The 26,973-nt window shown below is 42.0% G+C and overlaps 1 protein-coding gene across 14 annotated transcripts in view; it reads left to right on the plus strand.

Moving 5' to 3' along the window:
* The window catches only part of BCAS1 (brain enriched myelin associated protein 1), a 96,080-nt gene that overhangs the window by 57,925 nt on the left and 11,182 nt on the right, over nucleotides 1–26,973 (plus strand). For 5 of the 14 annotated variants that reach the window (XM_037006321.2, XM_073236419.1, XM_037006315.2 and 2 more), the window contains 3 exons: nucleotides 3,544–3,720; nucleotides 12,761–12,802; nucleotides 19,826–19,999. In XM_037006321.2, coding sequence (XP_036862216.2) covers nucleotides 3,544–3,720; nucleotides 12,761–12,802; nucleotides 19,826–19,999 — 393 coding nt within the window. The remainder of the gene's footprint in view (nucleotides 1–3,543; nucleotides 3,721–12,760; nucleotides 12,803–19,825; nucleotides 20,000–26,973) is intronic. The other 9 variants (XM_073236421.1, XM_037006324.2, XM_037006319.2 and 6 more) reach the window with 4 other exon arrangements.

The raw sequence follows: 26,973 nt of genomic DNA on the forward strand, positions 1-26,973 counted from the left end.
CTCCTCAGTAATGCAGACAGAGTGGTAATTCAGTTGGTGCTGGCAGAGCACCATTTGGGGCACTCCTCCGGTGGGCAGGGGGAGAAAGAGCTGATGGTGGCCTCTGCCTTCAAAGCTCAGTAAGGAGGGGATGGGTAGGTGGAAATGGAACATGGCAGAATCCTGTCTGAGTGTCTGTCTCTGTTCCCTTTCATACAATTTTTTATTTAATCATCTTCTCAATGCCAGTTTTGTGCCAGACACGGAGCCTGATGGGCTCTAGGGATATAATGGTGACCGAGATGTAATAGCTCTTACCTGAGATGCACAACAACTACACAAATACATCAGCATCATATTCCCATACATCAAAGAGTTATGTCCTTGTAAGGTTTTCTAAGGGTCTCTGAGTCTGTTCCTAGAGCAAAGAGAAGAGAATTGTCCATTTCCAAATGACACTGAGAAGAGTAGATATGTTTCTCAATCATTTTCTCATTGTTAGCTCTCTACCATGAAGGTTTGTTAGGATATTTTCTCTGAATTGCCCTTTCCCTTGATATTTTCATGAAACACATACACTGTACATCTGTTCATGTCCTATGAAGTGCCATGGACAATGTTATTATCTATTTTTTTCATAATACACCCCAAGAACAAGGGCGATATCTCCTCCAATTCTCCCCCCCGCTGGAAGATAGTATTGCCCTGTCGGCATGCACGGTGCAGAGGATTCTATCCTTCCGTGGGAAGAATAGCACAGGGAGTGGGGAGACCTTGGCTGGCTGGAGGCAGTGGAGATTAGAGGAGCTCTTAGAATTTGTGTTTGGGTATCTGACTCCCTGGATTTTGATATCAACTCTGTCTATTAGTGCAATCCTGGGGAAGTTTTTTAACCACCTGGGACCCAAATGGACATGATGACTAGATCCTTCCTCATAAGACTATTAGTAGAATATCCAGTTGCTCAGAACAGTGCCTGGCACTGGTGGCACCTTTTATTGTTGTTATTAAATCAAAGTTACAAGTTGGAAATTATGTCTTGAAAACATGACTACAGTCCAAAGGGACTAAGCAGAGATAGGAGGCTGAGGGCAGCAGCAGAAAATGCTAACATCAGCCAAGCCAGATATGTGGGATGGACTAGGTAAACTGGCCCTGTCCTGGAGAAAATTCTAGAACTGTGGCAGGCTCTTTCTGTGACCCCTACAGGGCTTTGGCTGAGTAGGCTGAGCACATGAAGGGGCAGCCGTGAGCTGGACAGATGCCGCAGCATCTAACGTGTCAAAAGCCAAGCAACAGGTGTTAAGTCACAGCAGCGTGGGGTCACTGAGCAATGGAGCATCTACTGCAATGAATTGGCAAGATGGAAGACTGACTTAAACCTCTCCTTTCTTAGAAAAGGAAATGAGATCAGCTCCAGTCCTCCAGGTTCTTGGTCCAAAATGGACCCCTGAGCGAATGGCGATTCTCCCAAGAAGGCAGAAGGGAGGCTGATGTTGGGAGGTGACCAGCCTTGGCCATTTGCTCTTTCTGCTTCTGTCTGCCCCTCAGATGCTCACCACGGTCCGCTGTGTGGGGGACACCCTGCCTTCCCAGTTAGCGCCCCATCGCCTTCAGATCAGGCAGCTGTCCCCTCCTCAGGAGCACCTTCCTGGCTGGTCTGGACTGATCTCATTTCCTGGGCTAGACCTTTTTTTTAAGCACCAAATCCTACTTCCCATCTCCACCCCCAGCACTTGTCACAGTTGAAATTTTACATTTATTTGTGGGATTTTGTTTAGAATCTTTCCTTCCATGAGGACACAGAGTCCCACAATTTAATACTCACCACAGCTCTTGGAAGGCACACAATCCTTTCTTCTTGACTAAATGAACAAATAATACTTTCTCATATTTTCTGAAAAAAGAAAGCCAGCTACTCAGCGGACGGCAGGTCCTCTTTAATTTAATTAGCATTTAGAGCAAGAACAGCAACGGTGCCCACGACCATTTGGACACATGTAACATACACATGTGAGCTCGGTCCCTTTGATGTCACTGTTTATAAAATGCAGAAGTTAATCTCAAATCCTGCTATTACGTAGTTATGTACTCTTTAAATGGAACTAGGGTTACTCCAGGATCAACTACCACAAAAGTGATTTCCATATTTTGGCCCTTTATCTCCCCATTCAAACTTGAAACATGCTTGATAAAGACTCCATCTTAATATCAAAAAAGCCAGCACAGGAAAGATTGTGTGTTGCTTCTAAGACTAAAATTCATGTCACTTGCAAACACGCTTTTGCGAGGCAATGTGCTGGGTGGGAAGAGCATCAGATAGGAGCCAGGAGTCTAGACTGGAGGCCAGGCTGTGCCCCTGATTTAATGTTGGGCAGATTAGGGGCCTCCGTTTCCCCATCCACGAAAATTCAGGCATTGGACTAGATGGTCTGTAAGACTCTTTCCAACATTAAAAATACTATAAAACTTCATGAATTTTTCCACACCCCATTTTTACATCCAATTTTTTTTTCTTTTAGTCAGATAGTATAGTCAAAGATGGGACATCCCTGGAATTTAAAGATTTGTTTCACGAGTCTCCAGAGCAAAAATCAGAAGACAAAGATGTGTAAGATGAAGAGGTTAGGTGAGGTGAACTTAGGAACATTTTCAATGTCAATAGTTATTCATGTTGTGATAAACTGAGACTCTAGTCCCCCTAACTCTTCTTTTATTCCATGACTCAGGAGGTGGCAGAACTTGGGGAGTAATAGCCCAGTTACCGCGGAAGTCAGATGTCCTGGAATTGGACCTCAGCCTGGCGATGGGGTGGGGTGGGGCCAGAGGGGAAGGGACAGAAGGAAGGGGTGGGGAGAGGAGGAGAGAGGAGAGAGAGGGAGAGAAAGAGAATAGGGATCAAATGGATATGATTTGAAGTTTCAAGTCAATCATCTATCCAGTTATATCTAGTTTTGATGTAGAGGCTGCATCTGAAAGTGAAGAAATAGGGCTTGTGGGTACCCTTCCAGCTTAAGGGCCCTTCGCTGAGTTCCAGCCTAGCTGCCCTACACGTACTTTATAGCCAAGATCAGGGATCACTAAGTGGAGAGTGGGAGGAAATTTTCAGAACTTCTATGTGAAATCATAGTTATTTTAGCCCTTGTTTAACTTCTGATTTGGATTAGTAAAATAATTCACATTTCTAATATAAACAAATATACTTACATTGGAGGTGCACGTTTAAATGATTTTACTCATGGGAAGATGAGCAAAATCATTTGAGGACCAATGACTCAATACGAATTAACATTCTAATAGCCAAGTGCCTCTTACCATCCCCTTTGTTCCTAATGAGCTACTTACATGAGCATGATAAATAATGCTTCTATGTCTTTGCAAAAGGAAAATATCTTGAGTGTTTCCAGGATTTCAATACAAGTCCACATTTGCATAGAGTGTTTAAGAAAATACAGAAAATTATGAAGAAAACTAACACGCAGAAAACCCTAGCTCACATGTATAAAAAAGAAATCTCTCACTTTGGAAACCCTGAGATCACTTAAAACTTGTTTAACTCTCTAGGGTGCCGAAAAGTCACCCACCACTTCAGCTGACCTCAAGTCAGACAAAGCCAACTTTATACCCCAGGAGACCCAAGAGGCAGCCAAGAAACCTACACCCACTGAAACAGCAAAGGAAGGGGCCAAGGAAAAGGGGGGACCCACCTCTCTGCCTCTGGGCAAACTGTTCTGGAAAAAGGTAAGTCCTATTTTCAGGATTTGCAGAGTGTTTGGGGCCAGGAGGACAGGAGAAATGGTTTCAGTTGGGCTGATGCATGTGCTCAACAATGTGTGAAGATTCTTTTCCTTCTCCAAAATGATTCAACTAGCCATTGAGTTGAAAACTTCTAATTTACTCCGGGGAAGGGTGAAATGCCTGACCTGTTATAAATATGTTTCGTGGGAAAGAAAGGAAATGAGAAAGTAGGATGTTTCGCTCTTGGAATTAGCCTCGTTCATGGCAGAGGGCTGTGGTGTTCTCATGATTTTATTTTCTTTCTCAAATGCTTTCTCGCTCTGGCTTCTGACTGATTCCCTCTGGGCGCTTCCACCCTGGCGAGACGAGCCACTCCTGGGCTCACTGCTGCCCTTCCCCCGGCACAATAATCTCAGCCATGAGCCCCGGAGCTCAGTCTCCTTTGGAAAACCAAGGTGTCCACCAGTCACCATAGGACCAGCATGCAGTGGGCTCTGTGATAGGAAAATTCAAGCCGCTGTCTGATTGATTCCCCTCTAGAATGAAGGTGCCATGCAAGGAAGGGGGTTGGAGGGAGCTGAGTAGTTCTGAGAGCTGTTCCTTGATCACCATCGCCGAGCAAACCCCAGCTGCCACACGTGTTCAGAACTCTTGCCTGGTTTAAATGCGGCCAAAAGATGAGCAAGAAGCCGTGGGTGAGCAGGTGGAGTCAAACTCGGCGAGCTGAGCAAGACTGATTTAGCAATTTCAACAAAACATCCTTCCACTTGGCTCACCGGGCAAGGCAGGTGACGATGACAGATGCCACTGTGGTGGGGGTTTTATTCTTCTGTCCAGAATCTAGCTGGATTTCTGAAACTCCTTCCTGTTTTACAGGAATATCCCTTCTAGGCTCTGCCCAGAACACAGATTCCAAAACTCAGTGAAAGCTTTGGATGATGTCCTGTGGCATTCTGTTTTAATCCTTCTTCCTCGCCAACCAGCACTTAACTCATTTCAAAAAGTCTTTTATCAGCAATGTAATGTAGGGAGTGACTCCCAAATGAGTTATATGTGTATATCAGGGCAAGGGACTTAGGAAACCCACATCAGACATACTAATTTAAATAATTATGTATTTCCAAAGTGTATTAGGAAAATTGAGCTAGCCCATGAAACCCAAGATTCAATGTTTACTTTGCTCAAGGTGAGACTGTATGAATGTAGTGTTAAAAGCAATCCAGTTAAAAGGAAAGTGTTACAAAATTAATGGTAGTGATCTTAAGTAAATTGTCATAACTGTGGCCCTCCAGGAAGCAGACACCAAGACAGAATTGATGTGCAAGAGATGAATTGGAGGAAAGCAGCTGTGGTGGGAAGGGCCAGGAGTGGGTGGAGAGCACTCAGACCACAGTGAGGGCCTGATGTCTATGAAGGGAGGGAGGTAAGGAGGAGAGGGTCAGAAAGCCTGTGACAGGGTGGTGCTGAGCCCATAGGGCATCGAAGAGCAGAACTTGCCCCTAGGAGCCCCACATTGGGCCGGAATCCTGTGGTGCTCAGCCGTTGCCTGGGAGCAGCCAGGGAGGGCGCGGCCTCAGCATTAGCCCTGCAGGTGTCAGTCGGAGGCTGTCCTTCCTGCAGGGAAATCTGAGCAACACGCCTCATGGTTGCACGGATGGTACCTACAATACGGTCCAAACCACAGAGGAGGTGGGCAGATGCCTGGCATTTGAGGAATGCTAACCTAAGGGCTAGAATTTTGGCATCAGATAGACCTGACTTTGAGTCCCAATCCACCTTGATGAGCCTGAGTTTCCTCATTTGTGAAATGCAAATAATAATAACACCAATGCCATGCAGATGAAGTGGGATTAAATGAAATACTGCCTGGAAAACCCCTAACACTGTGCCTAGCACAAAAATGACCAGTAAATCATTGTATTTATATCCTGTGTGCTCAGAGGGGTTAAGGCATAACCATGCCTACATCTTCACCTTGGGTACCATCCCATTTGGGGAAGCTTCTAAGGCTCACATACTTTACCTTTCTTATCTCTGGCATCTCTACCGGGTAGGCTGGTTCTTCCCATTGGAAATCAAGGTCAGGATCCCTTGACATTCATTTCCCTAATGGTAGAATTTCATGTATTTTGGTCTCACTGCTCTTTACCACTCTCTAGCTTTATTTCTTTAGTTGATTATAAAAATAATGAAGTTAAGAGAAACACAAAACCAAGTCACCTGTAAATCTTGCTTTTCCTTCCTTCATCCAATCAGAAAGAATAACTCTGTAAGGACGTGAAATAGGGACAATCCCTTCATTCGATTGTACTTTTAATCTCTTCCTTTGTACTGAGTTTTTTGTGTGCTAATAAATACTTTGTGCTAAGTACTAGGCATTGAGAAGACAACAGTGAACAGGTCATGGACCTTTCAGCGTACATTTTCACAGCGAGCTTATATTCTAGGAGGAAACAAAATGAAGACTTTTGTTTCCTTTAAATTAAAATAATCTTTGGTTATAAAAATCACTTGTAAAAATTTTGAAAAACAAAGAGGAGTGCTGGAAAATTCTGACATATTCACTAACTAATCCTAAGCTCTCTTTCTTCTCCTTTAATTGAGAATCTATTAAGCAAGCTAGCTGTGAAGTTTATAAGTCTACAGTTATGAACATCAGAAATGAATATTTTCCTTAAGAGGCTGTGGATATGAAACTGTGTTTATTTGATTTATTTTCTTACTGAAGTAGTTCTTATTATAAAACAAAAACAAAAATAACCTTTGAGAAAATTAATTTCAAATTATGTTGTCCTTGCCAAAAAATGTTTAAAATCCAGCTACATATAACAATGCCCTTTATAGTTCTGGGTTCACTGGGATACTGTTTGCTCTGTGACCTCACAAAAGTTACTTACCCTGTCTGAGTTTCTTCTTCCTCATCTGTTAAATGAAAGGGTTGGAATAGATAGATTATCTTGAAAAGTCATGTATATGGCAAGTTTTGCCTAACAGCTAGAATCAGAAAGATGGGCTGTGTAACCTTGAACAAATTACTTGACCACTCAGAGCTCCTATTTTCTTACCTATAAAATGGGACATGTTTATCTCACAGGGCTGTTATGAGAATCCAATAACCATACATAGGGAGTACCCATGGTACAGTAAATGCTCAGTGAATGGTGTTACCATTTCTTTAAGTATGAGCAATTGCCGGTTATCATCTAAATATCCACGTGTGGCTTCAGTGCCAACAGCACTTTAGGTACAAATAAGTGTAAGACTCATTTACTGTTTTGGGAATACTTGAAATCCATTTGTAGGAACAAGGAATACACACATGCATGCACATGCATGCTTGTATGTGTGTGCAATGCACGCAATCAGTACATGATACATATGGCATATCTTCAAAGTAGCACTTTTCCTGCTTTCCTTTGGGGAGAAAGAAATGGAGTGGAAAAACCATGTGAGTTCTGAAATCAAAGAAACACATAGTCAAATCTCAGCTCTGACAGTTACTGGCTGTTTGAATTTGATCAGGTGACTTAAATCCCCAGGCTCACTTTCTTTGGCTCGGAGAGTAGGCAGTGATACCTCCCCTTCACGATTACTGGGAGGACTGAGTCAGAGGTGAATGCAATGTGACTGGTGGCCTTGTTCCAAAACAATAAACAAGAACCCCATGTGAATCTGTAAAGTACAGATTGCAAATGCTATGAGTGTCTAGAGAAAGAAACAATTACCAAAGGTCAAAATAGACTAACAGAACTTATGATTTCCTCTGAATCATCTGGGTTATTTGTTTCAAATGCAGAGCCTTGTATTTGATCCCAGAATCCATGGGGATCCTGATTAAGAAAGCCTGGTATATATGGCTGGACAGTTATGGGCACACTTGAAAGATGGGATGAAATATCTAGGCTTGATAAAAAAAAGGTCTCAGGGCTACAGAGAAGTCAATGAACTCAGAGCAGCTGTCACATGATCAAAATGATGCTTCCAGGAGACCAGCTATTAACAGGATGTCTTGGCTTAAGTGTTACCATGTGATGGTATTTCAAAGAAATTTTCCCTTAAGAGTTGAATGTGCTCTTCAAAAAAAGGAACCCTTGTTATTCAAGTTTACCCTGATAAGTTTACGTGCTGTTTAGACCCTATTCTCAGCAATATAAATATCCAAATAGGATCCTTTAGATTTCCAACTGGACATTTATGGCTGTTAATGAGGCTGGATAACTTTTTGAGTCACCAGATAACAGCCAGATGACCAGGTCGCTGAAGAAGATTGGAAGTTTCTGGTTTTGAGGTTTGAATGAGAATCCCATGCTCTGCGTGTTTCCTGACAAGCCCCATTCCTTAAGTTCCTCTGACTGGAGAGCCTGAGAACCTAATAAATGCATGTTGGTCTGCAGAAATGGAACATGCACATTAAAATCATCCTCTCATTTCTTTGAAGTGAGCTGCTTCGTCAGCAATGCTGTCCAATTTTTCTTCTTGTCTCTGAAATTCCCTTCCTGAGCACATTCCCGACGTGAAAGGTTCAAGTCCTCCTCCGTCCATTTCAGAGGTTATCCATCACAATGGACTTATCGCCAGTGGAAAATCATGAATTGGAATCTGCAACTGCTGGCTCCTAGGCTCACAGGCTTTCTGCTGGGTGGAAACCGTAAGGAGAAAAGGAACAAGTTGCCTGAGGTCTTCATTTGTCATTTGTCATTGGGCCTGGAAACCATACTGGGTACAAATATACATCAAGTGTGAGATCCAGGCTTGGTTCAGAGAACTGGTTCATAGGGATGCTGTAATACATCAGTTGGCTTTGAAGGAGAATAAAGACACACCTCCAGCTTCAAAGGGAGGCACGGTTTTAGAGTAGGAGCGCAAGTGTAATAGATGTTGGAGCTCAGGCCTAAAACTTAGGAGAGATCTGCTTCCACTTTGAAGACTGACACGGAAAATGAATGCAAAGCATTCACCCACTGCCTTACTCATGACCAGGTAACACAGGCTGTTATCATCAGTATCTTTGTCAGCATTACTGTTCTTTTCATTTCCGTAGAGTTGCATCTAACGCATATTCACAAGAAGGAGAGATGCAAGCCAACAAAGGATGTTTATTAAAGGATCAAAGCTACATAACAAGAAACTCTCTCTGGGAAGCTCTCTGGAATCTGGCCTCTATTCTGTTTATTCAAAGTTTGTATCAGTAACTTGGTCAATGAGCTAGAAAGCATACTTATCCTGTTTACAAGCTGGCCGGGCTCATAAATTCAGTCCAAAACATAAACACCAAAGACTGCAAAATACTAGCACTATGGGCTGAACTGAGCATGTTCTAGAATTTTTGATTTACAAAGGTCGGTGGGCTACTTTGCACTGGGGAGCAGGTCCTCAAGATTTTAACTGAGAACCACAGCATCCCAACCCCACTGCAGCTTTGGAACCTAATAAAACCTGAAAGCAGTGTGGAACATGTCTGTTCATAAGGGTCTCAGGAGCCAGCATATCTGGCCTGAGCAGCCTTAAGGAAATGCAAAAGCAACATGGAATTCATGCAGTAAAGTTTTGACTAGGTCTGAGAGGGCTAGGTTATGCACTACTCTCTAACTTGCATAAAAACCACCACCATTAATTAAACACATACTATATGCAGACACCATGCTAAGTGCTTTATGTATATAAAGGAAATAGCAGCAGCTTTTCTAGATGGATGGACATAAATAAATCTACATCCCTACTCATCCCACCCAGATAATTCTAGGAATTTCTAAGAAAGGTGATCATGAATCATCCGTCCCTACTGGGTGGTCACTCCTGAGTTACACCATGGATACGAGGGCCACCAAGGAAAATAAATCCATGCTAATTCCCCTGACCAGTCACTGCTGTGGGTCATCACAAACCTGCCGCTTGCAAAGCGGGGGAGACAAAGCTCTTTTTCCGTGTACGTCAGCTCTGGGGAGAGACTCCCGCTGCTCCTGCTTGGGCCACAGATGTCACCTAACCAGACCCGTCCCTGGCACCCACAGCACCCCTGTCTCCCCAGGGTACACTCAGCTCATGGGTAGCTCAGGTGGGCCCAGTTATTCTGCCAGTACTAGCACCCCACCCAGAACCACTGCCCCATGCTGATGCTGCAGGCAGCTGCTTCACCTCCAGCTCTTATTTCCACCTGATTTCTCTTTCTGATGTCCGTCTCTCAAAATCTTTATTTCTGCTCCACCCCATATGCCTGACTGTTGAGAAAGACCAAAGACACTGACTGCTTATGACAGACAGGGTTCGTGTAGCTCCCCCGCACCACACCCATGCCTCCCAGCGTCTCCAGCTCCTGGTGAGGAGGGGTGGTGTGGCTGGACCCCAGCCACCAGATGTCCAGGGCTCAGCTCTGTTTCGGCCGTGACTTTCCCTTTGTATGCTTTATTTTATGTATTCCTTAAAAATACCCTATGATTGGTAAACAGTTTAATAGTGAGCCTTTGGGTTGAGGCTCAGAGAGGTGTCCTCAGCTCACCCAAGGTCGCACAGCTAAAACAGTGAATTTGAACCTGATCCCGCAGACCAGGATGCTTCGGACCCGGGTTCCAAGCAGGTTTTCTCTTACACGTGTCAAACACTAAAAGGGGGCAGGAAGCTGGCCTCTTATTACCTATTTTGGGGTCCTTAAACTAATTGGATATTTCAGCCACTGCTGACATAAAGCTACACCCATAGACCAGTGTGCAAATATATGAAAATGTACAAACAATTTTGAGTGGTTCTTGGATACAGCCCTAAAAATTTAATTGATCACATAGTGCAAAGTTATCTCCTTCTCCATTCTACCCCAATTTCTCTAACAACATCAGAAAGAACCCCTCTTCATAAGCATTTTTCTCTGTGCTAATACTTGATCTCCTTCCTTAACAAAGACTTAAAATCATTAGAATTGAATGAACATTTTTGCTTTGCTTGTTGATAGTTGTTTTAATGCATACTTCTATATACAGCAAGAATGCCCATGTTACAGTCACAATAATGATAAGGTGTTTCTTTTTAAAATATATTTATTTCAGTAAAAACATAGTCAATTTAAAGAAAAAATATCATGTAAATACAGATGGTACATGGACAGGTCAAGCATCATGCAAATGGTGTGCAAATTGCTGAAGTTTGAAAAATGCTCAACTGGACCAATTCCTAAAATAAGGAATGTCTTGCTTGGTGGTATAATCTTCAAAATATGAAATAGCAATTCTTTTTGGTACAGACAATGTTTATAATGCCAGTTTTTGAAACAACAGAAAGGTGTGGAAGTCTGAAACCACAATGATGATCAAGGAAACATCAGTGTTCAAAGTAGCTCCTTCTGATTCTCTCCCACCACCTACACCAAGGTCCCCGTGTCCTCTGGAATGAGTATGCAACTGATGGTCAAGAACTTTCCAGGCACAGGAAACCAAAGACACATTACAACCAACTGGAACAAAAGAGAGGCTTTGAGAAACAAAAGATCCTATTCTGAAATAGGGAGAAGGTCTTCTCAGCCTCATGCAGACAGTACATTGAAACTTTTGGAGGTCAAGTTTGAAGAAATCTAGCTTTTAAAATACCGTTTAATTCTTTACCTGTTCATAGTGTTAAACACCATCCAACTGGTCACAGAAACAGAGAGGTCCAAGAAAGCTAGACTATTTGCAATTCCTTCTGAGTACTCTGTAATTCCCTGACAATCAGAAGCTTCCAAAAAAAAAAAAAAAACCCACAATCCATTTTAGGGACATTTCTGAGCCCAGGTAAGCTTCAGAATGAGAAGATAAATAGCACTAAATGGTCTGAGCTGAAGATCTCATCTAGAGAGAAAGCAGTCCTGGTTGTGGAAAAAAAAACCCATACAGTCACCAAAAAATGTGTCCCTCATCCTTGACGTCATCACAGCAGGGGCAAAGTTGGCTCTTGGAACCCTTTCCACCTCTTTGTAGCTGTACCACCTTGAGCAAGCAACTTCACTTCTCTGCGCCTCCATTTTTTACTGTGTAAATGAGGCTCACCATACCGTGAGTTGGGGTACACAGATCTCCTAATGAAGAGGATATGTTTGTAGAGGCCAGTTCTTTTCTCCCCTTCCCAAGGGATATTTCAAAGACAAAAATAAAGGCAAAGCTTGGAACAAAACAGATATATAGAAGAGTTCTTAATCGGGAATCCCGGAGAAAAGATGCAAGGTCTATGAAAACTCTGGAATTATTTGTAAAATATTTTGTTTAAATTTATTTTCCTGGGAAGAAAGTCCAGATCTGTCAACTGTAACCACCCAGAAGAGTTTAAGAATGACTCTAGGAAATAACGCCAAGATGATCTCCAACGTTGGACCTTTGCAAACTGATCTGATGATTGTGACATTGACCCTCAGTAGAGTTGGGATAACTGCTCTCTTCTGTGGGGCAGGACTGTGTTTGCCAGAATTACTGCAGGGAGTAATGCTGGAACCCAGCCGGCTGGCCCTCCACAGAAAGGTTTTAACCAAATTGAACTTTGGCGCAGTAAAATAAGCAGCTTCTGATGCCGGCTACTGTGCTTTCGTCTGGACAAGGCTGAGGTCGCTGCTTATTACACTAGTGTCTGATTGCTCTGAGGACCATGGGGTGAATTTCTCTGGACTTACTAACAGCGTTTTCCTGAGCAACTCATTTGTTCTTACCTAACAGTGACTGTGGATTGTGCGATTGATCGCATTTCCCTCTTTTCATCAGCTACCAGAGAAAAGTCCAGGCAAATGCGATGCTTATCCACAGCCAAAACGGTGGTTTGTGTTTTCTGTAGCAGCCGCTCTCTTCACTCCGTGTGTGTGCTGGCTGCATCGGTGTGTTTATTTTCCCTTTACTGCATTTTAAAATACATAATTTATATTATCCTGTTATACTGTTGACATGTGCCTAAGCCTCCTGCTAGTTCATTTTGCAACAGGTATGCATAAGCAGTTTGATGTCCAAGAATTGCACCAGCGGGCTGTTAGCCCAACTAACCCTTCATTTTGGGGGTAACATCCTGAATCTTACTTTTGTTTTTATCTTCCCTTTAGTCCGTTAAAGAGGATTCAGTCCCCACAGGTGCAGAGGAGAATGTAAGTCCTGCATTGAACGGAATCATTCTATTCTCATCTTTGGCTGTTAGGCTACTGGGCATTCCGGCTCTGGGAGCCCCGGCTCTTGCGTGCCCCAAGCCTTACTCATCTGCTGTAGGCTCTTTCACCCTCGCACGTGATTGGGCACCCCTGGGGAATAACACTGGATGAATATTTGTAACCCCCATTGAATTGATCAGACACAAAATTGAAGCATGCCTTTTTATAATCACAGGGGCTGAAAGACTCTACTGAACACGAGCACACCCTTTCACTCCCGAGGGGGCAGCGACCCTGCCTCCTCGGCTTCCCTCAGCCCTGATTGCTCCTTCACCTTTCTTTCCATGGCAACTCAGATTCTCTACTAACTGGGGTCGGGCCTTGGACAGGCAATGCATCAGACGTGAGAGCATCTTGCTGCACTAGATGCCGAGACTGTTGGCCGTGGGCCAGAGAGGGGGTCTAGGCCTGAGACTCTGGGTCTCTGCACTGAGAGACAGAGCTTGATCTCCCCTGCCGAAACTGTCAAGACAGTGCCTTTCTGTCCGAAGGGCAGGGCTCCGCAGGAGACGCCACGAAAAGGCATCTTGCCAGAACATCTCCAGGCAGATGAGGAAACTGGCCTCAGGAGTTTCAGAACCCAGATCGTAGCTTTCTGCTCTGACAGAGGCACAGATTTTGGAAAACTTTGTACATTGGGGATAAGTGAGTTCACAGCTCCTTAAGATAGAAACGGATCATCATTTCGCCAAAGCAAAATACGTATGGCTCATTCTAGGTGGCTCTTGTGTGCTTGTCATGGATAAGGCCTGGGTTTTTTTTTTTCTTTCATTTTTATTTAATTTCTGGAAATGAACAGATGTTGAAAATCCAAATATGTTCCAGAAACGTTGTCTGTGACGTGGAAAGAACATTAGAATGTCTATGTTACAACTCTGGTTAAGGAGAAAGATCGTTGAATCTGCTTTGTTGTTATTATTTTTCTTTTCTTCCCTCTTTCCACTCCTCTCCTCTCTCCCTTTCTCTCCCTCTCTGAGCCAAACTTAGTAGCTCAACAAGCTCAGGTCTCCTAATTCCAGAAAATCCTCATGAATATACTGTCTATTTTCTAGAAAGTCAAATCTCTATTTCAGCAACCTGTGAGAAGGGACTCTATGAACCTTCTTCCCTCAACTTGAAGTTTGAAGCTTGCAGGTTAATCTGGAGCATCATTAGATTCTGAGGTTTTGGGTTTTTTGAGAAGGTTCCTTTCAGATATTCGTGTGCAGCTGCCTGCCTGAGAAACCCTCTATCTCTTGCACATCACTTGCTGAAACGCAGAGTTGATCTCTAACAGGCAAATGAAAAGTGTTTCGTTTTTGAGTGTGAAATGTAAAGCAGAAATATAAACATGAATTAAGATTCATTCAAGTTAAATTATCCATACCAAAAGATAACATAAAAGCTGTACAGAAAAACAAAATATTTTCTCAAGAAAATAAAGAAGCATTTAAGATTTCCTTTAAATTGCTCAGCCCTACAAATACCATTTCTATTTCTAAGCTTCAACATTTCATCTTCTAATAGCTAATTAGTTGGAGAGAATGAGGCAAAAATTTATGATCTTGGCCCCACTATCCCCAGGCCCTGCCACTTCCTAGGCCTCAGTTCACTCATCTCTTAAATGGCCATAATATTATCATCTATACCTTAAGGTTCTTATGAGAATTAAATGAATAATGTTCATAATGTGCATACTTCAGCAACTGAAATGTAGAAAGAACTCCATAATTCAGGGGTCAGCAAACTACAGTTCCTGGGCCAATTCCAGCCCATCACCTGTGTGTGTAGGCTAAGAGCTAAGAATGATTTCTGCATTTTTAAATGGTTGGAAAAAATTGAAAGAAGATGAATATGTTACGACATGTAGAAATGATACAAAATTCAAATTTCAGTGTTTATGAATAAAGTTTTATTAGAATACAGCCATGCTCATTCCTTTGCATACTGTCTATGGCTGCTTTCCTACTTCAAGGATAGAATGCAAGCAAAGTGCCACCCTTTGCAGGACCGGTTGTTGCATAGGAGTTGTAACATTCCAAGTGAGTGCCTCCCGGTAATCAGTGATTATAGTTTCTTGTGAAATCACACATCTCGCAGCTGAGCCAGTGCCCAGGTGGAGGGAAGGAACAGTTAAAACAATTAGTTTAATCCTCCCAAATAAGAGAGGTAGCAATAATCAAAACAACATATAATACTCTAAACCTTCAAAACAGGATAACTATGTGTGATTAACCATACTATGAGTCTTTAGTAACCAATGGCTAAACTATGATGATGGTTGGTTTTTTAATTTCTCTACCCCAAATTTCCAAAACCAATGTATCAGCCAATGCAAAGCAAAAGACAGAGTGATTTCAACATTTCTTAAAGATTTTCATGAAAAGAAAAATAAGGCTTTTAAAGCCCATGGAAACTTAGTGCTTTTCCCAGAATATGCTTCCAGTTCCTATAAGAATTGAAATCCAACTGCCTTAGCCACAGAAATTACTGGATCTTTCCATTGCAGTATGAAAATGTTTTGGCCATTGATTGAGTTACTGCTCTAACTAACGGAGAAAAAGAAATTTCCTTCCCAATTACCTATAAGATGAAGGAAATAGGTCCTTCTTTCTCTCTTAATAAATAATCTCTCAGTTGGAAGTGAGAGAAAGCCCAACTCAACCTGGATGAAACAGAGAATGGAATTTACTGGCATTCTGTAGATTTCCCTTGGCTCAGCCTCTGGCCTGGTTACATTTCCAGTTTTCCCACAATACATCACCCAGTCCAGGGTACAGGAGAAATTGGTCCAGTGGCAAGCCTGCATGTCCTGGAATTGGTTCTCTTTCATTGGCTAGAATGGGTTCACATGCTTCTGCAGGTTGTGTTGCAGTAACAGTGAAGCCCCCAGTTGTAGTGGCTTTCAGCAGCAGAGGGTCTTTTTTCCTCACTTTTGCTACCTGTCAGCTTATGTTGGCTGTGGCTGATCTGGACCGAGAAAAGCAGACCTTTCAACAAGGTTGTGCAGTTGTAGTGGCAGAGAGAAGACAGTGCCGTGGGTGAACCACTCAGTGGTGCTAAAAGTGTCCGCTCAGTTGTACTTTATGTTATGTCTCCTCACGTTCCATTTGTCAAAGGAAGTCACATAGCAATGGGCACAGTTGTATAATTCTTTTACAGGAAGGCAGAGTGAATGATTGGGAAAATATACATTCAGCCACAGATGACCATCCCTGAACCCACGAGGTCAAAGGGCTAGACCTTGATTGGCTTAGACCCGCCCAACCAGCATCATCCAGATGGTGTGCTCTTCGAGTTAAGGTTGTTTCCCCCAAAGCAAAACTCGGGAAAAGCCAAGAATAGTTACTGGGTAGAAAAACAAAATCTTTACAAGGTCTTTATAATCAAATAATCATGTTATAAACCAAACCAGAATGAACCTAAAAAATTCTAAAATAAAAACTTTCAGTCTTGTTATGTTTCAGGTGAAGTTTAAGCAGAAGAAATCTATTTCCCTGGAAATGGATTTTCAAAACTCAGCACTCTAGTGAAAAATGTCTAAACCGAATTTCAAGAGTAAGCATGCTGTAATATTTAAGGCAAAAAGTGAAAACTCTTGCTGAGATACATCCTGTCTATGTTAAATGGACTAGCCATTCTCATGGGATGTACGGTATTGCCTACTGAAAGCAAGCAGAGGGGATTTAATTCTAAAATAGAGCCCAAATCTGACTTTCATTACGTCTGTCATACCAAAAATTAAAACGTACAGATGCAATCATATATTCTAAATAAGGAGCGACTTTTTCCAAAGCCCTGGCCTAGAAGGAAATTGGAAAACTGTCCTAACAGAAATCAAATTCTTATGTCTGTGTATGCAGATCAGATTCTCACTTAGCTCACATCCTTCCAGATCTCCTCCTTGGATGTCAGTGGATTTTCCTTGGCTGGTGAAAGCCAAATTCTTGGCCTGACTTCAAAGCTAATGAGAGTCTCTAGAAATTCCCCCTCCCCTGCTTTTTTTTTCATTTTTCCTACTGAAATAGTTGTGTTTTGAAGAATGGACTCAGGCCTGGGATTTATGAGTTCACACCTCTCAACATTTGTAAAGGCCCACCAAGAAAACCCTTGGCAATTAAAGTTGGTTGACAAAGTTACTGCCACACAACTGATTATTTTATTATGTAAATAATCATCCCTCCAGGCCCTGCATACAAAAAAAAAACAAACAAAAACAAAACCCTTGTTGCTTCAAAGACAGAGTCATTCTGAGCCCCGAGTCAGCAAGTCGGACTCTGTTCATATCTCCCCACTGAGCCCCTTCCCACCCCTCCACCTTCCTTCCCTTGGTTTCAGGCAAGGTGGGCAACTACCACCCCACAAAGTATTTGTTCATGATTCGGCTAAACAAATACTCCCATTTTCTTTACCAAGAATTAGCTGAGGGGCAAGGATGTGACCACTTCTGGCCAAAGATATATATCCTGAGGTAAGGGATCAAAATTACAGAAATTTATTTGGAGCAAATCTTGTGCTGTGAACTTCCTTCTTGTTCCAGGACTTTGGGTTGAGGATGTGATGCCTAGACCTGTGGTAGCTACATTATAACCATGGGGTATCAAATCAAAGGATGAAAATCTGGCATGCGGAGATGGCAGAGCCAATGGAAAGAGCCCAGGTTTCCAGAGACACTGTGGAGCCACTGAACCAACCCCAGAACTTCCTGCTTTCAGACTCATTGTTCCATATAGTTATTGATTAAGTCACTATTAAATATTTAGTAGACAATTCCATCCTCACTGAAATGGCTACTTACCTGTGGTGTGACTTTGGCCAAATCATTAAATCATTCAGATCCTTCATCTGTGGAATAGGGACAATGGGGTGTATTCTGAACTGTCTTTAGTAACTCAGTAACTATTTACTGAGGTAATACATTAAAAATAACTTGAACAATGTTGGGCATAGTAAGAGAGAGTTGTTCATATCAGTGCTAAAAAGTAGACATGTGTAGAGTGGGTGACTCCAGATAATTCATGCCCATGAAGTAAGTAATTCTCACAATAGCCCAAGTAACAACCACTTGCATTAACTGAGTACTTACTATGTGTCAGGCACTGTTCTAAGACCTTTACATGCATTGCCTGATTTAACTCTAAACATGACTTTCTGATGTGTATACTGTCCCACTGAGAAATGCCAAAACACGGCCAGAAAGATACTTGAGTAGGGGCCTTGGTGTAGAGCCCCTGTAGGGGCAGAGTGAAGATTGACACAGCTAGGTTGTGCTCACAATCATATGCCAGACTTCCTGTGTTTCAGGCCTGCCCCCAGGACACTGTGGGTGAAGCTCATTTTTCAGCAAGGCAATTGAATTAAGTTAGGCCTAGATAGGGGAATCCACGACCTCATCTGACCACCAATCCCAGACTCTTACTGGGCTGCTGTCTCAGCCCGGTTTCCTAAGTGTAAGCCAGGGTCAAGAACAGGCAGCCCAGGGCAGAAGCCTCCCCATGCACGTTTGTTTTTTGGCCGTTCCAGGGCTGCCATTCATTCAGCGTCTTCAGATGAGGCCCCTTGACAGTGCTTGACGCAGCCACCACTTCTTCTTTTCTGTCTTGCATCTGGTCAGTCCGGGCTGCTATTACATGCCTTGCCTCCTGCAGATGTTTGAGTTTATAACTCCCCAACCAAGATCTTTGTTTACAAAGGAAAAATACCAGAAGTGGTGTTGATAAAGACGGGAGAAAAGGGTTTGTCACGGGAACCTTCCTGTATTGGTTGACAACACAGAAATTAAGAGTCCTTCTCAATCTGAATCGCTTGGGTCATTTGCAAACCAATGGTATGTTCTGTATGAAGGAAAGGAAACTGATTTCTCCAGAAGCATCCTGTGTTTTTGAAAATACCTAAGTTCCCCTCCCCTAGCCCCTGGCAGCAAGGACAAGGTTCTGAGGAAGCTGGGGTCTGGCACCAGCAAAGACAAATGCGGAAGATGCCTTTGGCTCTAAAGTGCTTTCCTCGGAGGCGGGGACAGCAAATTTGTTGTGTAAGGGGTCCAATAGTGAATTATTTTAGACTCTGCAGGCCACATAAAGTCTCACATTTTTCAACATTAAGAAAAAATGAGAATGCTTTAAAAATGTAAAATCCATTCTTAGCTCAGGGGCCATTCCAACACAGGCTCTGGGATAATTTGCTAATAGTTTGCCAATCCCTGCCTGAGGAAACAAAAAGGACATTATAAAACCCTCTCCAGGCCAATTAACTCTGTCACATTGCAGAGACCAGCGCAAATGCAGAAACTGGCCCAGATGTGACGGGCCCTGCATGACAGGAGTGGCGCAATGCAAAAGGAAAAAATTTGGAATCCAAGTTCAGGCAAATGGGCCCTTCCACCCAAACTCCACCCTGCTGGCCATCCCTTCTGCCTACAGATTTTCAAGGGTGCTGAGCTCACTGGGTACCCCACAGGGGGTCGTAAGGAACTTAGCTATAGTTTTCTCACCAAGTTCATTTTTCTTCTGAAAGTGTGAACTTCTGTTGAGTACCGATGGCAAATGGCTGGTCTGGGTGAGAGGGGTGATGGGCTAACGAGGAAGTCAAGTCCATTAAGTCACGTGGCTTTCGCACTATCCTTTCTGCAAAGAGGACAGTGTCTCCGCAGACACAGGGGATCTAGGACATGGCCTAGAACATGTCATGGCCACCACCTCCTTATTTTGACCCAGGCCAGGTGTAATTGACCTTTACAGCCAACCAAAGAGGAATTTTGCCTCTCCTGAGTCAGTGTATTTGACAGTTGCTCAGAAACTGGCTGTTTGAAAGCACATTCTATGACATGAGCCCTGCTTGGTGAAGACGTGCCTGTGTAGAAATGGTCATAGATTCAAACCCATAGCTAGTATGTGAACAAGGGGGCAACTGGAACCCCACTTTATAAAATATGTTGAGGGGAACATTTTTTTTTTCACTGTCTTATTACCTGGCAAAATCATCCAGGAGGTGTGTGAATCACCAGTAGAGGTGGTAAAGTCCAAGGAAATAGAATCAGCCTTACAAACAGTGGATCTCAATGAAGAAGGAGAGGCCACAGTTGAACCCGCAGAAGCCAAGCTCAAGAGAGAAGAGCAGAAACCACGGAGAACCTCCTTGATGGCGTTTCTCAGACAAATGGTAAGCCGCTTGCTTCCGGTACAGAAAGCTGACATGCCTAGGTCAGCTTCCAAGAATAAAGGACCTGTGTCACCGGTGGTATGAGACATAATTGTAGGAGGTAGACATGGAATTTGAGTGGAACACGAATTGTGCAGTGAGAAAATTCCCTTTCATCTTCTGACTCAAATGGAGAGTCTCAGTTTATTGCAAAGGTATATTAATCTTTCTTTACCTCCTGCTAAGTCCTTTTTTAACAAAGAGAGAGCTGGCCTCGGGTCCTGAGTTTTGGCTGACAGCGGCAGCCACCTAGAAGTTAGTAGTACTGTTTACTTTTAATTTTATTTATGTTTAAAGTTTTCTTCTGCTTTTGGCAAATCATACTGTTTTGCTCATTATGGTAATGATAGGCAGTTTCTTTTGAAAGTACATTTATTTACATAAAGACCATAAGGCCTTTTTTAAAGGGCAAAGCAATTTACTCCAAGATATATATTGACATTGAAAAAAATTCTGAAGGTGACATGTGAGTGACACAAATTTGGACAAAACTGATTTACACATCATTCCATAAGGAAATGACAATATAATTGTCTAATAGTGACTGTGTAGAGTTGGTGAATTTGCTGTGCTTTTAGTGTATATAGAATGAAAAGAATGTGCATAGACATATTTTTAGTGTCTGTGAAGAGTCATATACATTAAATACCTAAACATCCAGGAATGTAAATCATATAATGCAACAAAACCCACATTGGTTGGAAGACAGAAAACGAAAACCCATCTGAGAGGTCATTGGTTTAATTCTCTTTTAATGAAAAACAAGAATTTCATTAGAGTGAGCTTTTATTTTCAGGAGTCTTTGGGAAGCTAATCCTTTGAGAAAGCGACTCTAATTTCACAGGCCCGGCCTATTAAGGAATCCTTTCTAGTCCACAAAACAAAACAAAACAAAATCCCTGCCAGTGGTGCTGAGGCATATGAGAAATAACTGTGATAGAAACTGTTTACGAAAATTGTTCTCTTTCTTCACTGGGTTTTCGTGGAGTAAGCAGCATACAGTAAGGAGGGGGAGGTTTGTATGGCTGGAACCTCTTCTATATTCCTGGCCATTTACTCTGCAATTTGGCACTGAAAATGGGAATCAAGATTTGAGTTTTTCAACCACTTTTTACACAATATCAGGACAGAAAAGAACATTTAGCCTGCTTCTGGCAGCACATGTACATTCCAAATTGTATCCCCAAATAGCTCATCATGACACTGATGATGCAGCTTTCTCATTTCTGGATGGAGTTGAGGGATTAAAAAAACAAAGAAAAGCAAATAGAATGACGTTCTCTTCCAAATGACCAACATGAGACTACACATAAAAGATTGGAAAATACAAAAGACTCCAAATCCAGCATGGAAGATGTCTAAACCACCCAGTGCATCCATTCAATGTACACTGATGCACTTAAACTCATGTTCCAGAGCTAGCCCTTGGAAGTTGCTTGGGGATATTATCTAGAAGTAGAAACTGGGTACATTTAACTGTTAGGGAAACAAATTACAGACAAGAATTCTTTGGAACTGATTCCCCTTAGGTTTGAAATAGAGGTAGAAGAGGACACATTTTTCCCAAGCAACCATCAAGGGATTCATAGAGTCAGGTCTTCAAACGTCCATTGTTCTTATGACCTGTTTTCCATTGAAAGAGTTATGCCTGGGAGCTTAAACATTATTCCTTGAACCTCCAAAATTTCCATGACTGTCGGGATTTCCCCTAAAATTCTGGTTATCCTAATGATGCTTGGCTGGCATTCTGTTTGGTTTTCACAGTAACATTTTATTACCATTGTGAGTAATTCAAATACACCAAAGACATGGACTTTTCAGTTTGCTACAATCCCTACCACTCCCTATTAACACAGGCAGCCCAACTCACTCATTTATATTACTAGCCCTATCCCTGTGGTATTTGAGTTTGCAAGCCGATATAAAGCCACCTCATTCTTGATAACAACTTCATTGAATCACATTGTCTAGATTTATCATACTCAGATGAACCAGTGCTCTATTAAGGACATTTAGTTTGTTTCCAATGTGTTGCATTTCATTCATTCACTTATTCAATGAATAATTATTGAGCACCTACTACATGCCAGACATTGAGATATTTATTGTGGTGGATGAGATGTGGTCCCTATCCTCAAGAAGAAGAAAGCCTAATGAGAAAAACAGATGCTTATTTTTAACTTGGCACCATATTCAGTGAGCATGCACCATGTGTCTTGCACACACGGTCCAGTTGCTTCCCTCACCAGCAAGCACATCCTTACACAGCTACATCTATGCAGAGGCATAGACAGTCCCAGAGAGTAGATTCCCAAAAGTCAGTTGCAGCAAATTATTTTCAGGACACTCTTCTGGGTTAACGTCATAACTTCCAAACTCATTTAAAGTCTTTGGATTATGCAGGAAAACAAATAAACACATACACATGCATATACACAAAAATAAAAAAAAAGAACCTCTAAAGGCTTGAAAATAGAGAGAGCATCTGGCCCACCACTATGAGTACTTTTTTGAGCCAAATAAGTGAATGTTTTGAACCAATTTAGGATATTGTTAGCAAAATACAGGTTGTTGGGTTTTTTTAAAAACAACTGATTTAATAGAAGAGAAAACTCCATTGCAAATGCGTCACCTTGTGCTGTAATCAGTGTCTCCATTCATCAGATCGTGGACTTTTTACCTGCCAGCCTTTACCTACCTTAAGTTTCTTTCAGGAAACCTGTTTTACTATCCCATGAACAAGTAACTCTTGGCTGAGTTTTTTTTGTTAATGAGTGCATTGCCCAGTTCCTCCTAAAGAGATCCTTTTCTTCCCAGAAATTAGCCTCTTCTAAAAATAAAAATAGAAAGAATATTATTTTTCAAATAATTACATTTTAGGGAAAAGAAAATAGCATCACACAAGCCCTTTCACTGCATTTGGCACGTGTAGAGGTACCACTTTACAAAAATCCTATGGGCTCCTGCAGATTTTCAAAATAATTACAAGGAATAGCTAAGACATCTGTCATGCCTTAAATAGAAAAAGATTCTTATATGTATTAATTCGACTGTATGTCAAGAAATTGGATATTTGAAGTGCTAGCATATTTTTATAACATGAGTGGGTAGAGACCTATATTCACGTACCCACAGACCAGGTAGATTGATGAAATCACAGGGGTGGTAGAGAGAAATACAGAGATATAGATTTATAATTTGTCAGTATTAATAACACCTTGTACTTGAAAAGTGCTTTCCTCCCCCGAACTGTTGTCACATATTGTTTCATTTAATCTTCCCCCTGTCTCTTTCTTTAGGCCATTAGTTTTATAAGAAACTCTTTGGTGGAATAACGTCCACAGGCTCAGAGACTGTGAGCTTTCATAATGGGCAAATTAAAGATTCAAATGAGGAGACATCCATGAAATTGGAGTTTTTTGTTGATTACATCCAACCTAATAAGTCTAATAAAACCTGTTGAAATTGACTTGGAGGAAAAAAGAGGGTGGTTTGTAATGGTAATTATAAAATAGAAAACAGGCCCTTCTAGCCAAAGTTCTTGATCTCAGAACCTTTTCTGAGTATGAAAATATGAATATTGAATTGCTCTTTAAGGGAAGATTTCAGGAAACATCTGTTTGGGGAGTTTTCGTCTCCACCAGCAGCTTGCATTCCTTTCTGCTCTTAAGGGGATTCTGTGGTCACTTGGCACTTCTCAATTATTAATACTAATAATAATAGCTCCCATTATTTATTGCGTGTAAATGTCATGGCTGGCCTGCTGAGTACATTGCATGCATCATCTCATTTATTCATGTAAAAACCCTGTGCGGCATGTCACTGCCTCACTGCTCAGATAATCACATGAAGACAGTGTGCTTAAGTGATCTGCCCAAGGTCACAGAGCCGGTAAAAGGCAGAGCCAGAATTCAAACTCAGGTTTTTGTTGATTCTAAAGCTCACCCCTGTACTCAGGTTATCGCTACTTCTTATGCTATCAGCAGCTGGTTTGTTTTGAGGGTCATTGGAGATAGAATAACCAGAGCTCCATTTTTTAGATTCTTTTAGCATTGTTTTGTGCGGGAACATTTTTATGTGTTGGGCTTCTCTGAAGTTACAACATGGCAAAAGAGAGGAGAATTAATACACGATTTACGTAAAGCTTGGGCGTAAGTTTTCTGAATATACTTGTCACTAAAATGACATCTACCTCCTCTGTGTAATTTGGTCTGAATTGTCCAATTCCATTTCAAGTAAGTGTTTTGGTAAAACACAAAGCTTGGACTCCTAGCCTTTGTTCATCCCGGAAATGTCTAGTGGTTCCTTGGATTTGTTACACTGAGGCCAATCTAGTAAACAATCTTGCTGATATACTCACACTAAATTAAAATATCATCTCAAATACATTTACATTCTTTTGAAAGAAATGTGCGCTGACCCCCAAACAGGTCCACAGGAATTCTGAATATCCAAGTGACTCACACAGGAGAGGGTTCCAATGTTCCTCAGAGTATCAAGCTATAGGAATGCATGACACAAAAAAGGACATAAAAATGACTTTATTAATGTGCAAGGCTTGGATGTTACAACTAGATACCATCACAACACTGAAGGCTGGAAGCCCTAAGATGCTCCGCCGTCAATGCTCGTGAATAAACTCCACAAAGAAAGATGCCCAGTATCACACTGAAAGATCTCTGAGATTGGAGAGATACTGTTCTTAAAAGTATAAAATAGTCTCTGAAAGAATTTTAGTCTCTTTAAACAGTAACTCTGCTATTTTTGACAGCTGGAAAAAATAAGCTTCTGTGGTTATGATTCTTTGAATGCAAAACCCAACATAAACTATTCAGATTTGTCTCTGAAAGAGGATTTTGCAAAGAGGAAAGAAGAGGGATAGAAAAAAATGCAACAAAGACGGTAGGGAGGGGAAATAGAGGAAGAAGGAGAGGGATTGTTAATAACTGCTGCGATTGATGAGACCTCAGATGGACTTAATAAGACCCTTCATCTAAACTTGGCATACCTTTGATAAATTAGCTTTGCACGCCTCAAAATGAACAAAAAAGAAAAACCATAGAAAAGCTTGAGATATTCTCCTTTTTTTTTTTCAAAAGAGGTTGAAAAATCTTTGAGTGTTCTCCCTTTCAGCCTGAGGATCTGTTTTCTGGATGCCAACTAGACCCACTGTTTTCACAAGAGCCTTTTGGTTTGACCCAAATTCTTCCCCCCAAGAACTAGCAGAGAAAGAGAGGGGAAGCAAGCAGATCTAAGCCTTACACTGCAGTGTACCTAAGAGACACCGGATTGAAACAAGTAAAGAGAAGTCAGAACTCCTTCTCTCTTTTAGGGGGCAGAGGTGGCAACAGGGCTGTGCAGGACCCCTGGTTTCCATTCAGGTTGGGCTTAAAAAGCCATTTCGTTTCTTTGGTTGTTGCCATTCAGCATTCCTCAAGGGCAGCTAATGAAGACGTGACACCGCAGTCTAAAGGACGCTGGGGGATGTGGTTGAGTGGGAAGGGATCTTACAACAGTGTGAAATTCTGGAGGCCTTAAGAAATCCCAAAGAGGCAAAACCTGTGGGTGAGATGGGGAGGCTGACAGCTGGTTGTAAGGAGAGAAATAATAACCGAGAGAGTCCATTTCTTTTTCTAAATGTTCTCAAGAAAGACTGGCCCTTGTACAAACAGTGAAGATGCTACCTTCCATATAAATGGATCTAAAGTTTAAAAAAGGACAGACAGATCCTTTTTTGCCTTTGGGTTGAACACTTTGGTGAAACTCAAGACAATGATGTCCCTACGAAAAATACATAGAACTTTCAGGCACCAGTTCAGGCTAAAGAAAGGCTTCTTCCATTCCTAACCAATGGAGAGGCAAGTGTTGAGGTTCTACCCTAGGCCAGGCTCTGTGAAGGTTGCTTTGGGGCTAGGAAAGGTGTAGAAATTCCCATACTGTGTCACACTATCAACAGAAGCAGTCCAGTCCCCTGAATCAGAGACAGCACCGCGCAATGTTTAAAGGCAAGCAAGGTTGACCTCCAAGAATGGGCATATTCCACAAACATCCCTTTGAAAAATATCAGCATCGCTCTTATCCAAGCCCTTAGTATTTTTCCTAATTGGATAGCTTCATGGGAGAAAGGTCAGTCAATATTTGTTGACTGAACGGTACCTCCCACCACGTAGGGGATATATGGGGAAGTGGTTAAGAGTGTAGAATACAGAGCCATTGCCTGGTGTCAAATCCCGACTTCCTTAGCAGCTAGTTCCATGACCCATGTTTCTCTGAGCTTCCATTTTCTTGCCTGTAAAATAAGGAAAATAAAAGTATTCCTCTGTCTTAGGGTTCTATGTGGTGAATAAATGACCATGGGCTGTTATCTCATTTAGCACAGTGCCTGGCCCTTGGTGAGCATTCTGCTAAAAGTCAGCCTTCAAGAATAATAGTTTTTATTATCTCTACTAATAGGAGTACCATTCATCAACTTACAGAGACACATAGTATTAATCAAAAAAATATTCGAGTTTCTTAAATGTTTTTCTTTAACTGTTCTTAGTGCCAGGGTTGCAGGTTCTTGCTGTCTGCTAGCAGAACAGCTAAGATAACAGAGGGATCTGAAGTCCTCCTCTTTGCCCTGCGTGCTTACCCCCATTTCCTATACTCCCCTCCACAGCAATGCTCAAATATGGGAGGAAAAGACCTGAGTCAAAATTATTGAGAAGAACTGAACAATCCATTACTAGGTTTCTTAGGTATTTTATCAGTCATCAAGCATAGAACATTACTGAATCCACCGCTGAGACTACAGCCCCAGTATTGGTCTGCACTTGTCCATGGCCCGTTAGCTTAAAGCAGTGATGCACGTCAGGATCACCTGGAGGATTTGCTGGGCCTCCAAACACAGATTACTGGGCTCCACCCTGAGAGTTCCTGATTCAGTAGATCTGCAG

This window comes from Manis javanica, chromosome 5, assembly GCF_040802235.1.
Source record: "Manis javanica isolate MJ-LG chromosome 5, MJ_LKY, whole genome shotgun sequence".
NCBI classification, from domain to species: Eukaryota; Metazoa; Chordata; class Mammalia; order Pholidota; family Manidae; genus Manis; species Manis javanica.